At 47.9% G+C, this 14,292-nt stretch overlaps 1 protein-coding gene across 8 annotated transcripts in view; it reads right to left on the minus strand.

Moving 5' to 3' along the window:
* The window catches only part of ZC3H18 (zinc finger CCCH-type containing 18), a 68,361-nt gene that overhangs the window by 39,328 nt on the left and 14,741 nt on the right, over positions 1 to 14,292 (minus strand). For 4 of the 8 annotated variants that reach the window (XM_017859875.1, XM_017859857.1, XM_017859842.1 and 1 more), the window contains 2 exons: positions 11,739 to 11,823; positions 10,819 to 10,890 (listed from right to left, as the gene is read on the minus strand). In XM_017859875.1, the coding sequence (XP_017715364.1) occupies positions 10,819 to 10,890; positions 11,739 to 11,823 (157 nt within the window). The remainder of the gene's footprint in view (positions 1 to 10,818; positions 10,891 to 11,738; positions 11,824 to 14,292) is intronic. The other 4 variants (XM_017859899.1, XM_017859891.1, XM_017859864.1 and 1 more) reach the window with 1 other exon arrangement.

The following is a 14,292-nucleotide window of genomic DNA, read 5'->3' on the forward strand; positions in this document are numbered from 1 at the left end:
TGTCAATCCAAATTAAACATGAAAGGAAGTAAACTTAAAATTGCTTATCTGGAAATGCAAAAATGACAAAGTAATTTTTAAAATTTCTAAAAGCATTTCAGAGATCACACATGAGTCAAAAGAGGTTGGGAGGCCAGGCACAGTGGCTCACGCCTGTAATCCCAGCACTTTGGGAGGCCGAGGCGGGAGGATCGTGAGGTCAGGAGATCGAGGACATCCTGGCTAACAGTGAAACCCCCACCTCTACTAAAAAAAAAAAAAACAAAAAATTAGCCTGGCATGGTGGGAGGCGCCTGTAGTCCCAGCTACTCGGGAGGCTGAAGCAGGATAATGGCGTGAACCCGGGAGGTGGAGCTTGCAGTGAGCCAAGACTGCGCCACTGCACTCCAGCCTGGGTGACAGAGCGAGACTCCATCTCAAAACAAAACAAAACAAAACAAAAGAGGTTGGGAAATGTTATTCTACAGGGGGTTCAAAAATCCAGAGCCTCAGAGAGATTGAAAGAAAAACCGACTACGCAGTCATACAACTAAGAGAGACTCAACACACCACAGAGCTCTTCATGATTTGCCTCTGAAAATACTCATGCAGGCCGGGCGCGGTGTCTCAAGCCTGTAATCCCAGCACTTTGGGAGGCCGAGACGGGCGGATCACGAGGTCAGGAGATCGAGACCATCCTGGCTAACATGGTGAAACCCCGTCTCTACTAAAATACAAAAAACTAGCCAGGCGAGGTGGCGGGCGCCTGTAGTCCCAGCTACTCAGGAGGCTGAGGCAGGAGAATGGCGTGAACGCGGGAGGCGGAGCTTGCTGTGAGCTGAGATCCGGCCACTGCACTCCAGCCCGGGTGACAGACCGAGACTTCGTCTCAAAAAAAAAAAAAAAAAAAAAAAAAAAAAAAGAAAATACTCATGCAGTATTCCAAATCACGTGTGTAACTAAACAAGTAACAAAAGCTCATTGTAAAAAATGTCCAAGTACAGAAAAGTGCTGACAACAGAAACCACAGCTTTTCTGTACTCCTTTTTCTTGTTTTGCAGATGGAGTCTTGCTCTGTCACCCAGGCTGGAGAGAAATGACACAATCCTGGCTCACTGCAACCTGCACCTCCTGAGTTTCAGCGATTCTCCTGCCTCAGCCTCCTGAGTAGCTAGGATTACAGGTGGACACCACCATGCCCGGCTAATTTTTATATTTTTAGTAGAGACAGGGCTTCACCATGTTGGCCAGGATGGTCTTGAACTCCTGACCTTGTGATGTACCCGCCTCAGCCTCCCAAAGTGCTGGGATTACAGGCATGAGCCACTGCACTCGGCCTCTGTACTACTTTTTCATCTAGAATATATATCTGGGTGGTGGCTAAATGTTATTGTTCTTCTATTTACAAAAATTTTTAGGACATCACCTACGAACCTGCTGTCAAAAAAGATCCTTTCTCACTGATACTGGCAGGGGGAGAAAAGAGGAACAAGGCAGAAGAGAACAAAGCAGCAAGCACCGAACAGCAAGCCGAGAAGGTGAGCGTGGGGCTGCCGCCAGACACCAGACGCTAGTGGGTGACAGTGTTCAGCTCTCGGGGGCCACCTGCCCGGGGGTGCTGAGCACTGCCCTGCCCCTGGCCAGAGTAAAGGGGAAGATGGCTCTGGAAAGCAGCACAGTTGGCCTGCACCTCTAGCTGGAACACACCTAAAGCAGATGTCAGGCAAAAAGAACACTGCTGTCCCATCCACCTTTTTAAAATGTGAACTTTTATCTGTGTAGGAACACACCCAACTGTTGAGAATGTGGGAAGGGGCTTTAGATTTTATTTTCTTGACTTCTGCCAGTCCATATTACTTTATTTCCTTTTTTTTTTTTTTTGAGACAGTCTTGCTCTGTCGCCCAGGCTAGAGTGCAGTGGAGCGATCTCGGCTCATTGCAACTTCTGCCTCGTGGGTTCGAGCAGTTCTCCTGCCTCAGCCTCCCGAGTAGCTGGGATCACACGTGGATACCCCCACGCCCAGCTAATGTTTGTATTTTTAGTAGAGATGGGGTTTTGCCATACTGGCCAGGCTGGTCTCAAACTCCTGACCTCAGGTGATCTGCCCGCCTCGGCCTCCCAAAGAGCTGGGATTACAGGTGTCAGCCACCATCCCCAGCCTTACTTTCACAATTTAAAAAGCAATTTGTTTAAAAAAAAATTAATAAATATCTTCTGGTATACAAACTGTATACTCTTCTGTTTCTAACTGGGACTTCAAACCTAAAATGTATGTGGATTGTGATTCTAACAGCATAAAGAGAGTCCTGCAGATACTGCGTACAAAGACATGGCCTCAGGCCAGAGAGGACAAGGAGAGACAGAGGCCGCGGGAGCGGGGTGGAGGCAGCTCCTTCACTGCTGAAATGTCTAATACTATTTCTGGCTTCGAGGCAGGATGATGGTCTTTTTCTTAACTAGAATGTCAGCACAGTAGCAACTGTTTGTTTTTGTTTTTTTTGAGATGGAGTTTTGTTCTTGTTGCCCAGGCTGGAGTGCAATGGCATGATCTCAGCTCACTGCAACCTCCACCTCCCAGGTTCAAGTGATTCTCCTGCCTCAGCCTCCCGAGTAGCTGGAATTACAGGCATGCACCACCACGTCTGGCTAATTTTGCATTTTTAGTAGAGATGAGGTTTCTCCATGTTGGTCAGGCTGGTGTTGAGCCTGCGACCTCAGGTGATCCGCCTACCTCGGTCTCCCAAAGTGCTGGGATTACAGGCGTGAGTCACCGCGCCCGGCCAACTATTTTATTATCTTATTAATCTTCATGCCTGTGTAAACATAGTGTTATTTTACATATATGGAATATTTCATAATAAAATGAAATACTTGTAAATAAAAAATATCCACCCACTCTAAAAGGTACACTGTGAAGTCGACCTCCTACCCCATGGCCATTGCCAGAGGCAGTTATGAATGTACTGGGGCTCCATCCATCAATCATTCCCCCTTTTACCTGACAATATATATCATGCTCTGTGTTGAACCTCGCTTTTTTTCACTGAACAATGTAACTACAGAAAGGGAACCTGCATGCTCAGCAGCAACAAACCCAAACTGGATCAGGGAAACAGACAGGAAACAGACAGGAAACGTGGAAAATCCAAAACTAAACAGAGACGGCAGGAAGTGAGGCTCAGCTCATGCTCCAGTACAGCCCACATGAAAAATCTTTAAATGTCTCTTCTGATTTTGAATACAGTAAATATCCATTCACTGTTTCCTTGGTTCACATGGGTCATTTCTATTGACACGTATAATGGTAACAGAAATTGAGAAAGGCCTTTTTTTTTTTTTTTTTTTTGAGATGGAGTCTCGCTCTGTCGCCCGGGCTGGAGTGCAGTGGCCGGATCTCAGCTCACTGCAAGCTCCGCCTCCCGGGTTCACGCCATTCTCCTGCCTCAGCCTCCCGAGTAGCTGGGACTACAGGCGCCGCCACCTCACCCGGCTAGTTTTTGTATTTTTTAGTAGAGACGGGGTTTCACGGTGTTAGCCAGGATGGTCTTGATCTCCTGACCTCGTGATCCACCCGTCTCGGCCTCCCAAAGTGCTGGGATTACATGCTTGAGCCACCGCGCCTGGCCCCGAGAAAGGCCTTTAAAGATAACTCATTATTGAGTAACAACAAGGTATCTGATAGATAGTAACCAATATTTATGAAACTAGTTTAAAACACTTGGTGAGAGGAGCGGCATTCTTTGCCTTTTTGCGAATCCCTTGAATGCTGACCCTGGAAAACCCCTGGCCTCCCATCTGTGTGCGATCGGCCACGAAGGGCTGCTGTGGCTGAAGCAGGAGAGGACATTACAGACCCACTTAGAGACTCAGCTAGCAAGGGAGGGGCATCTAAAAGCCTTTTCAGATGTGCTGAGAGCTTCTTCCTGACACCGCACTCAGCACGGGAAAGCTCCTTACAGTGAGCTGCAATCGAATCCTATCATCACCCTTTCCCAGCTTGGCTTCTCTAAAATCCATTAGTCTGTCTTGAACTTTGAATGGGTCTTTTACAAAGGCATGATTCTGTGACATCCAGCAATGGTCACCTGAGAAAGTCCTGACACACGGAGAAGGTGGTGAGCACACAAACCAATTTTCAGCGGAAAGCTTCAATTTTACTACTGCTAACACTGTCCGTTGTTCCCCTTGCAGCCACAGGCTTACTTTGCTCCTGCCAGGACCCGGACCTGCATGCCCTGGCATGTCTGCCAGTCTGTCATGAATGTGTGCTCCACGGAGAGTGCGCAGGGTCAGCTGCAGCTCAAGCCTTGCACGTGCTGCCCTTCGAGGCCGCTGGACTTGAGTGTTGGCAGGGGCTCTACTCGCGCTGCCACTCCGCCATGCTGAGTACTAAGAGACATGCACAGTAGGACCCCTCCTCTGCTTTCTGGCTTTCCACAATTTCAGTTACCTGTGGTCTGAAAATATTAAATAGACAATTCCAAAAATAATTCCTAAGTTTTAAATGATGTTCTGTGTTGAGCAGCATGATGAAATCTTGTGCCGTCCTCTGTCCCACCTGGGACACGAATCATCCCTTTGTCCAGCAGATCCACGCTGTCCACGACGCTAACTGCCCACTAGTCATCTAGCAGCCCTCTTGGCCACCAACAACCGTTGGGAGCACGGCGGTGCTGTGCTCACTGTGGCTGTGACCCAGGATCACTGGGGGCAGATGACCTTCCTGCTGATGCATCAGCAGGAGGTCACGAGGGGCCCAATGCCACGTGGCAGGGCTTCCGTGTCATCAAGGGAGCATTTCATCTTATGTCATCAGATGGCTGAGTGCAGTAAAGTGAGCTCTTTTGAGAGACCACATTCACATTTTTATTACAACTGCTCTATTTTATGATTGGCTATTGCTGTTAATCTCTTACTGTGCCTAATTTATAAATTCAATTTTATCATAAGGATGTACTTATAAAATCATGGAACTGTATGCTTAAAATGGGTCAATTTCATGGCACATAAATATGACTTTAATAAAGTTTTTTTAAAAGATCTTATAGGCCCGGCGCGGTGGCTCAAGCCTGTATATCCATGCACTTGTTGACAGGCCTAGTACAGGTAGGCGGAATCACAAGGAGTCATGGACGAATCAGAGGACCATCTGCTGTGCTAACCATGGTGAAACCCCGTCTTCTACTAAAATATCAAAATAATGCCTAGGGCGAATAGGTGCAGGGCGTCCGAGTCCAGCTACTCGGGGGCTGATGGCATGGATAATGGCGTGAACCATTCAGTACTTCTCTGGGTAGCAGGTAGCTTGCAGTTGAGCTCGAGATCGGCACTGCACTCCCTAGTACATGGCAAGCTTGACAGGCAACCGCCTCAAAAAAAAAAAAAAACAAAAGATCTTATAAATAATAATAAATAAAACACCTGTACTCAAGTGTAAGATTTAATTAAATTACAATTCTTACTACTACAGCACAGACATGAAGTAAAGTGGCATGGGAGGCCAAGGTGGGTGGATCATCTGAGGTCAGGAGTTCGAGATCTGCCTGACCAACTGAAACACAAAATTTAGTCACTACTAAATTACAAAAATTAGTCGGGCATGGTGGCCTGTGCCTATAATCTCAGCTACTCAGGAGGTTGAGGCAGGAGAATCGCTTGAACCCGGGAGGCGGAGGCTGCAGTGAGCAGTCATACCACTGCACTCCAGCCTGGGCAACAGAGGGAGACTGTCTCAAAAAAGTAAAATAAAATAAAAAAAAATTAAATAAATATAGTTTTGACCTCAGGGTCCCCTGAAAGGGTCTCAAGGACTCCCAGGGGTTCACAGACAACACTCAGACTTGCCGCTTTAAACGCAGTTTTGCAAGGATTCAAAACTGAGCAAAAGACGTTTCTTCAAGGCAGACCCAGGACAAATGAGCTACTGAGCACATGAAAAAAGACAGCCCGGCACGAACCTTCAGGGAAGGCAGATTAAAAGCCAGGAAGATGTTACCTCCCACCCACTGGAATGGCTACTACCAAAAAAACAGAACAGAGTACTGGTGAGGACGTGGAGAAACCGGAAGCCTCCATGCTGCTGGTGGGAAAGTCAAACGGCAGAGCCACTGTGGAAAACAGCCTGGCGGCTCCTTGAAAGATGAAACACACAACCACCACGTTGTCAGCAACTCCACTGCCAGGCTACTTGCGAACGAACTGCAAGCAGTTTTACGCCCCTGTTCACAGCAACTCTATTCACAACTGCCTGGCGGTGGAAGCCACCCAAGTGTCCATCCACAGATGAGGGATACACCCAACGCGGCCACTCCACACTGAGAAAGAGTAGTCAGTTTTTTTTTTTCTTTTTTTTTTGTGAAACCAAGTCTCGTACCGACACCCAGGCTGGAGTGCAGTGGTGTGATCTCAGCTCACTGCAACCTTCACCTCCTGGGCTCAAGCGATTCTCCTGCCTTGGCCTCCCGAGCAGCTGGAATTACAGGCGTGCTCTACCACGTCCAGCTAATTTTGTATTTTTAGTAGAGATAGGGTTTCACCATGTTGAGCAGGCTGGTCTCCAATTCCTCGAGTGATCCAACCGCCTCGGCCTCCCAATGTGCTGTGATTACAGGCATCAGCCAACCGTACTTATTATTCAATCTTAAAAAGGAAGAAGGCCAGGCATGGTGGCTCACACCTCTAATCCCAGCACTTTGGGAGGCAGAGGCAGAAGGATTCCTTAAGCCCAGGAGTTTAAGATCAGCTTGGATAACACAGTGGGACCCTGTCTCTACAAATAATAAAGTTAGCTGGGCAAAGTGGCATGCCTGTAATCCCAGTCACGTGGAAAGCTGAGGCAGGAGGACAGCTTGAGCCCAGGAAGTCAAGGCTGCAGTGAGGCATGATCATGTCACTGTACTCCAGCCTGGGTGACAGTGAGATCCTGTCCAAAAAAAGAAAAAAAATCCTGATGACAGATGAACCTTGAGGACATTATGCTAAGTAAAATAAACCAGTCACAAAAGGACAAATACTGTATGATTCCACTTGTATGTGGTACTTAGTCAGCATTCAGAGACAACACCATGGCAGGTGCCGGGAGGCTGGTGGGAGGAATGAGAAGTCGTTTCATAGGTACAGAGTTTGAGTTCTGTAAGCTGAAAAAGTCCTGGAGATGGATGGTGGTGATGGTTATGACACAGCAACATGAATGTATTAACACTGAACTGTACACTTAAAAAATGGTATTCCAGCCAGGTGTGGTGGCTCACGCCTGTAATCCCAGCACTTTGGGAGGCTGAGGCAGGTGGATCACAAGGTCAGAAGATTGAGACCATCCTGGCTAACATGGTGAAACCCCATCTTCATCAAAACTACAAAAAAATTAGCTGGGCATGGTGGCAGGTGCCTGTAGTCCCAACTACTCAAGAGACTGAGGCAGGAGAATCACTTGAACCCTGGAGGTGGAGGTTGCAGTGAGCCGAGATGGCGCCACTGCACTCCAGCCTGGGCAACAGAGCGAGACTCCTTCTCAAAAACAAAAAAACAAAAAAAAGGTATTCCACCACAATTTAAAAAAACTGGGAGGAGCAGAGCCAAGGAGATCAGACCCAAAAAATGGACTGGGATGCTTGTTCACTGAGGGATAAATCAGAAACCCAAAGTAGGGGCTGGGTGCGGTGGCTCACACCTGCAATCCCAGCACTTTCGGAGGCTGAGGCGAGGGGATCACCTGAGGTCAGGGTTGAAGTTCAAGACCAGCCTGGCCCAACATGATGAAACCCCATGTCTGCTAAAAATACAAAAATTGGTTGGGGGTGGTGGCAGACGCCTGTAATCGCAGCTATTTGGCAGGCTGAGACGAGACAATCGTCTGAACCCTGGAGGTGGAGGTTCCAATGAGCCGAGATCCCACCATCGCACTCCAGCTCCAGCCTGGGTGACAGAGTGAGACTCCGTCTCAAAAAAAAAAAAAAAAAAAAAGAAAAAAAGAAAGAAAGAAACCCAAAGTGGGACACAGTTTAAAGAAGGTGCTACTTATTCCTCTGTGGACACAACTTTGTGTCCAATGATCCAACCCAGGCCCATGAGAGGTAAAAACAGCCCATGAAGAAGTACAGCTCCAGTTGTTGTGTACGTGCCGTGGAGCTGGGCAGGTGCAAACAAAGCCCTGATCTCTAAAATGTGAGCAAGTTGTGTTCCCAGTGCATTCTGTTGCCAACTGGTCACAAATCTCAACGTGTCCACTAAGCGATTATATCACAACGTGTCACAGAGATAAAGCTAAGAGAGGCCGGGGTAGTGGCTCATGCCTGTCGTTCCCATACCTGGGGAGGCTGAGGTGGAAGGACTGCTTGAGCCTAGTATTTGAGACCAGCCTGAGCAATATACTGAGACCCCGTCTTTACAAATAATTTAAAAAAGAAAGATGGGCTCTTGTTATGTTGCCCAGGCTGGTCTCGAACTCCTGGGCTCAAGTGATCTTCCCAACTCAGCTTCCCAAAGTGCTAGGATTACAGGTATGAGCTACCACACCCAGCCACCAACTTTTTTCTAAGATAAGAATTTTCTAATTTTGATACAATTCATATAACATAAAATACTCCCAGTTAACATGTACGATTCACTGGTTTGCTGTATATTCACAAAGTTGTGTAAGCATCACCACTAGCTAGTTCTAGAACATTCCATCACCCTAAAGAGGAAATCTTGTCCTCACTAGCTATTACTCTACACACCTAGCCCAGGCAATGATGAATCAATCTACTTTCTGTCTCTGTGGATCTGTTTGGCTCCTATGCTCCCTTCTGTCACTCAGCATATGTCTTCAAAGCTTGTCCACATTGTGGCGTGAGTCACAATCTGCTTTCTGTCTCTGTGGACCTGTGGCCTTCTGTGCTCCCTTTTGTCACTCAGCACGTCTTCAAGGTTTGTCCACATTGTGGCGTGAGCCAGTGCTTCATTCCCTTTATGGCCAAGCAGTATTCCACTGCATGGACAGGCCACACTTGTTCATCCATTCCTCAGCTGCCGGGTGCCTGCGTTGTTTCTTTTTGGTTACTGCATGTCATGCTGCTGTGAACATTTGCGCACAAGCTTTCACATAAATGCACGTGTCCGTTTCTCTTGGATGCATACCTGGAGTTGAACTGCTGGGTCACTCAGTGAGTAGCCAGCAGCTTCTGAGGAACTATCTTCTGAAGCAGCTGCACCATTTTACCTTCTCACCTGCAGTGAAGGAGGGCTCCAACCTCTCCATATCCTTGCCAACACCACAAACTTCATTTTGTTTTTAAAATAACTTGTTGTTATTGGAGGGATCATAAACTGATGAATTTCAATTTCATAAAAACTGCAGGTAGGCAGAAACATTTAAGTCCAAATTTCTCACAACAAAGAAGCAGCAGGAGACATGATCTAGAAAACGATAAGAATCAGCCACTTCCTCTGTATCGTATCACCTCGCTCTCCAGAACAAAAATACTTCTGAAATGAGTTACTGATAATGCCTGATTAAGCCGCAAAAATGCTGCCTTAACTAGCTTCTGCTTTCTTTTTTTTTTTTTAAGAGACAGTCTCACTGTTGCCCAGCCTGGAGAACAGTGGCACGATCATGGCGCAACTGCAGCCTCAACCTCCCAGGTTCAAGTGACCTGCCCCCCTCAGCACCCACCCGCCACTCCCCACGTAGCTGGGACTACACGTGTGTGCTACCAGGCCCTGCTAATTTTTCATTTCTTGTAGAGACAAGGTCTCACTATGTTGCCCAGGCTGGTCTCAAACTGATTTCTTGACTGTAGAAACCTTCCACATGGTCTCACTCACTGAAACCCAAACTCAGTACTTAGTCTAACTTTGGGGTCACCACCTTCCAATTCTGACCAACCCACGTGATGCGCAGGGAGACAGGATCCTGTCTGTGTCCATCCAGGCATCTCCCAGTGAAGGGAATGAAGAGTCCCAGTAACGATCTTTCTTCATCTGTTTTGTGCTTCTGTTGTTAAATTCTGGAACTAGCTCAGCAGTGAGCCCTGAGCTCCTGGTCCAGAGTCTCCCTGCCCTGGTGGATGCTGCAGTCTCTTGCTGTCGGAACCGTAAGGCCAATGCCGACTGGCTGGCCAAGCTTCTGAGTCACACGGCCACCCAGAGACCCGAGCACGGCACTGTGATGGGTGCTGACTCAAAATGACTGCAAATGTGCACAGACGTGCACAGGTTTTTCTCCATCACTTTCACACAGAAATGTGCGACACTGATGTCATTAATTCCCACACTATTATAAAAAAGAGGTCGTCTGCTTAAATTTAAATTTTCTGAAATACCGACACTGCAAATACCAAAGCTTTTAAAAAATTGTAAGTTTACTTTCCAAAATGTACTGCACATTTCTCTGTGTTCTTAGCAGTGTCTGTGACAATCTATGGCTCTAAGTCTACTGCCCACACAGGCTCTCCCCAGTGGGGGCCCCTCATGTGCACGTGTGACTTGGGCGAGTCAACTGTTTTTGCTTGGCAAAACCAAGCAAGCCCATACCCACAGGAGCGAGCCTGACCCGGGGTTCCCATGAGCCCCACATCATCAGGTCATCTCTTGGACAGGGGCGTTCACGGCTGCTCTAAGAGCACAGCCTGCCTCTGAATGATGGGACTCTGCCACACCTCAAGGGTGTGCCCTGTCTGTCCCCGATGCTCGATTGGCTCACGTGCCTCTAAGGAGGTTGCGAACAGCTCTCTGCCCCTCAAAGACCCCCTTTCCTTCTGGCTTCACAGCTGTGTTCTGGATCCAGGAGAAGGAAGTCTGGCCTCTGGAGTAGGGGGACTTTAAGGTACTGAAGAGAGCGAATATAGCGTATTTTGTACCTTTAACCTGGCCTCTGAATGGTATGGAATTGGATATTGGTGGAAGAAGAGTGGATAATGGTGTCACAACATCTGGAAAAGAAGTACAGGAAGCTCTTGTGAGCTTTAGACGGCACACACAGGCTGGCAGTGACAAAGTCATCTACGGGCTTACAGCAAAACAGAGAGAGAGAAAAACATCTTCCCACCTCTCCAAGGGGAACGCTCAGTTACACGAAACACCTGAACTACTGCTGCACATCAGATACCCTTAAAGCTGGAAATTCTCATTTCCATTTCCGAATCCCCAAGACATGAAGCAGCGAAACAAAAGCCCTAACATCATCAGGCTAAAGAGTTCCGCCACATTTTAAAATGGGTTAGCCCAGATTTTTCTGACAAGATTTTCTTACACTGCCCCCTGCTGCAGCTCCTCAACTCACACCATTACTTCTACAGGAGAGAGCCCTGCTGCCTTCAGCGGCCATCTCTGGCCATTTCGAAATCCATTCCACACGAACAAACACTTCCGACACATCTTACAGGAAAAGGGGCCATCTCTACAGAGGTGGGGAAAATGCTAATTCTGGTGTCTAGAACATTCGGCCTTATGAAAAGGACCACTTTGAAAAATGACTGATGCCATCTGCATTACAGTTACGGGTCTGCTGCGATCGGAAGGGTCTGGGGCCACCAGTGTGAGAATGAGAATGACCAGGCTGCTCCCACCAAGGCAGTCATTAAAGTGATGAAAGCATCAATACAAGGGCCTATTGTTTACCATCAATATTGCCACTGCCACCACCACCACCACCACCTAGCCAGTCTTGCCCAGAGAACTGCCTTGAGCAGCTCAGGGCCTGCCAAGGTGAGCCAGCACCACAGCCCCAGAAGCTGGGGCCCCAGCTGACTGCGAGAAGGCCCCACACGCAGACAGTTACCTTTCATGAAGAACCGGCAGGTGGGACGAGGTCTCACCTTCCTGTCACTGGGGTCCTTCACTTCACCTTCTTCCAGGTCATCATCCTGAAACAGAGAATGCCATCTGAGCGTGGGGGAGGCATCTATCACTCAGCACTGCTTTCTCCAAACCAGAAGGGGCAGGAAGCCGGGTGTGGGACCTGGATATTGTGACAGGAATTGAAATCACGTCAATTTTCCAAATCTTAGGTCCCAGATCTGCATAGCAGGGATGATCAGAGCATGCCCAGCAGCTCCAAGCGTCCTGCTGCAACACCAGGGAGAAACACTGTGCAGCACACAGGGCACTTTATAGAGTGCGCTCTACGACATTTCTCTTAACTATCAACTCTGGGCAGGAAATAGTAACACTTCGGGGTTTTAAAACTTTTAACATTTAAATAAAATTTGGAGAACAAAATATTTTATGTCCCTTAAACACAAACTTCCTCTTACAATTCTTGGGGAGGGGAGGAGTTGGGTGCCTCGGGACAGTGATGCCGGCAGCCAGGAGTGGCCCGCCTGGAGGCTCATCCTCAGCCAGCTCCTCACCCTGGCTGTCAAGTCTTAGAACACCCCAGGAGCTCTAAGCTGGGCCTCACTCGCAGGGACTCGGATGCACAGCCAAACCTGATCCTTGCTTGGTGCTCTCCCCAAGCCACCTACTGTCCCAGGGCCTGTTCCCACAGACGTGCAGCTGAGACCCCTCCTGACACCACCCCAGCCCACGTGGGCACCAGCTGCCCACCTGACATCCCTGACACAGGACCATCCAGGATGGAAGTACTCCTCACCCCGACCTGGGCCTCTTTCAGCCAGCCCTAGCGTAACCAATCTCCCTGGTCCCATGTGGCGCCCCTTGGTCCCCTCCCTGTCTCCTGCACTCTATGATAACTCAAACTTTTACAGCTGAAATATTTGCAACATTTTTTGGCTCAAAGATACTTGGTTATTAAAAAGTATTTTATAAGGAAAAGAACAGATTCCTGAGGGTTATATCCCTTAAGTGATCCAGGAGAATCATTTTTTAAAGAAATGATCAAATATAACCAATTTAAAAAAAGAAATTATCAGAGAAGGCATGTTTAATGTATGCCAAGTGTCAGGATTTCTCTTTTCTGCAGTTTTTTGTTTTTTTTTTTTTTTTTTTTTGAGACGGAGTCTCGCTCTGTCACCCAGGCTGGAGTGCAGTGGCCGGATCTCGGCTCACCGCAAGCTCCGCCTCCCGGGTTTACACCATTCTTCCGCCTCAGCCTCCCGAGTAGCTGGGACTACAGGCGCCCGCCACCTCGCCCGGCTAGTTTTTTGTATATTTTAGTAGAGACGGGGTTTCACCGTGTTAGCCAGGATGGTCTCGATCTCCTGACCTCGTGATCCGCCCGTCTAGGCCTCCCAAAGTGCTGGGATTACAGGCTTGAGCCACTGCGCCTGGCCTGTGTCTTCTTTTTACTACTATTCTTACAGTAATGAGCACTGCCTTGAAATCTTAACGTGGTATTCTACATAAGATCAAATCTAAGTTTAGAACACATTCTTTGTTCTCATGAGAAAAACAAAACTCGTTTGGAAAGTTCAAATCCATTCTAATCTTCCTGCCTCACTTGGAAGTGAGTGTGTAGGAGTCAAGAGGCAGTGAGAAGGGCTTTCCTGCATCAGGATGAATAGCAAACAAACTAGACCAGATGTGTTTCTGCAAAGATGTAACCATTAACATTCACAGAAGCAAAAAAGGAGAACAATGTAACCACCTTAAGATTGGAGGAAGGACCCTGTAGCTACTACAAGTGATCAGGAAACAGACTACAGTTGCATAGTGAAGGCACAAGACATCATTTCAACCCAAGGAACACAGACTAGCGTCTACACACTGACCCCAGTCATCCAGCCTCTACACCTGCAAGAACCAGGGGCTGTACATACTGGTGTGCTGGGCTTATGGCCCCTCTTTTATTTAAACAAACAAAAATAATCCATCAATCACTCAGCAATATAATAATTGTGAATTTTCAACTAACCACCATTAACACAATGGTCTTTTAAATAATGGATGGGCCGGGCGCGGTGGCTCACGCCTGTAATCCCAGCACTTTGGGAGGCCGAGACGGGCGGATCACGAGGTCAGGAGATCGAGACCATCCTGGCTAACACGGTGAAACCCCATCTCTACTAAAAATACAAAAACTAGCTGGGCGAGGTGGCGGGCGCCTGTAGTCCCAGCTACTCGGGAGGCTGAGGCAGGAGAATGGCGTAAACCCGGGAGGCGGAGCTTGCAGTGAGCTGAGATCTGGCCACTGCACTCCAGTCCGGGCGACAGAGCGAGACTCCGCCTCAAAAAAAACAAAAACAAACAAACAAAAAAACGTGGTATGTCATATGATGGACTATGATGGGGCTATAAGAAGAAATGAAGTGCTGACACAAGCAACCACAAGAATGAACCACGAGAACGTTACACTAAGTGGCAGAAGCTAATCACCAAAGACCACATATTATGGGATTCCACGTAAATGTCCAGAATAGGCAAATCCACAGAGA

Source organism: Rhinopithecus bieti, unplaced genomic scaffold (assembly GCF_001698545.2).
Source record: "Rhinopithecus bieti isolate Rb0 unplaced genomic scaffold, ASM169854v2 scaffold_1618, whole genome shotgun sequence".
NCBI lineage: Eukaryota > Metazoa > Chordata > Mammalia > Primates > Cercopithecidae > Rhinopithecus > Rhinopithecus bieti.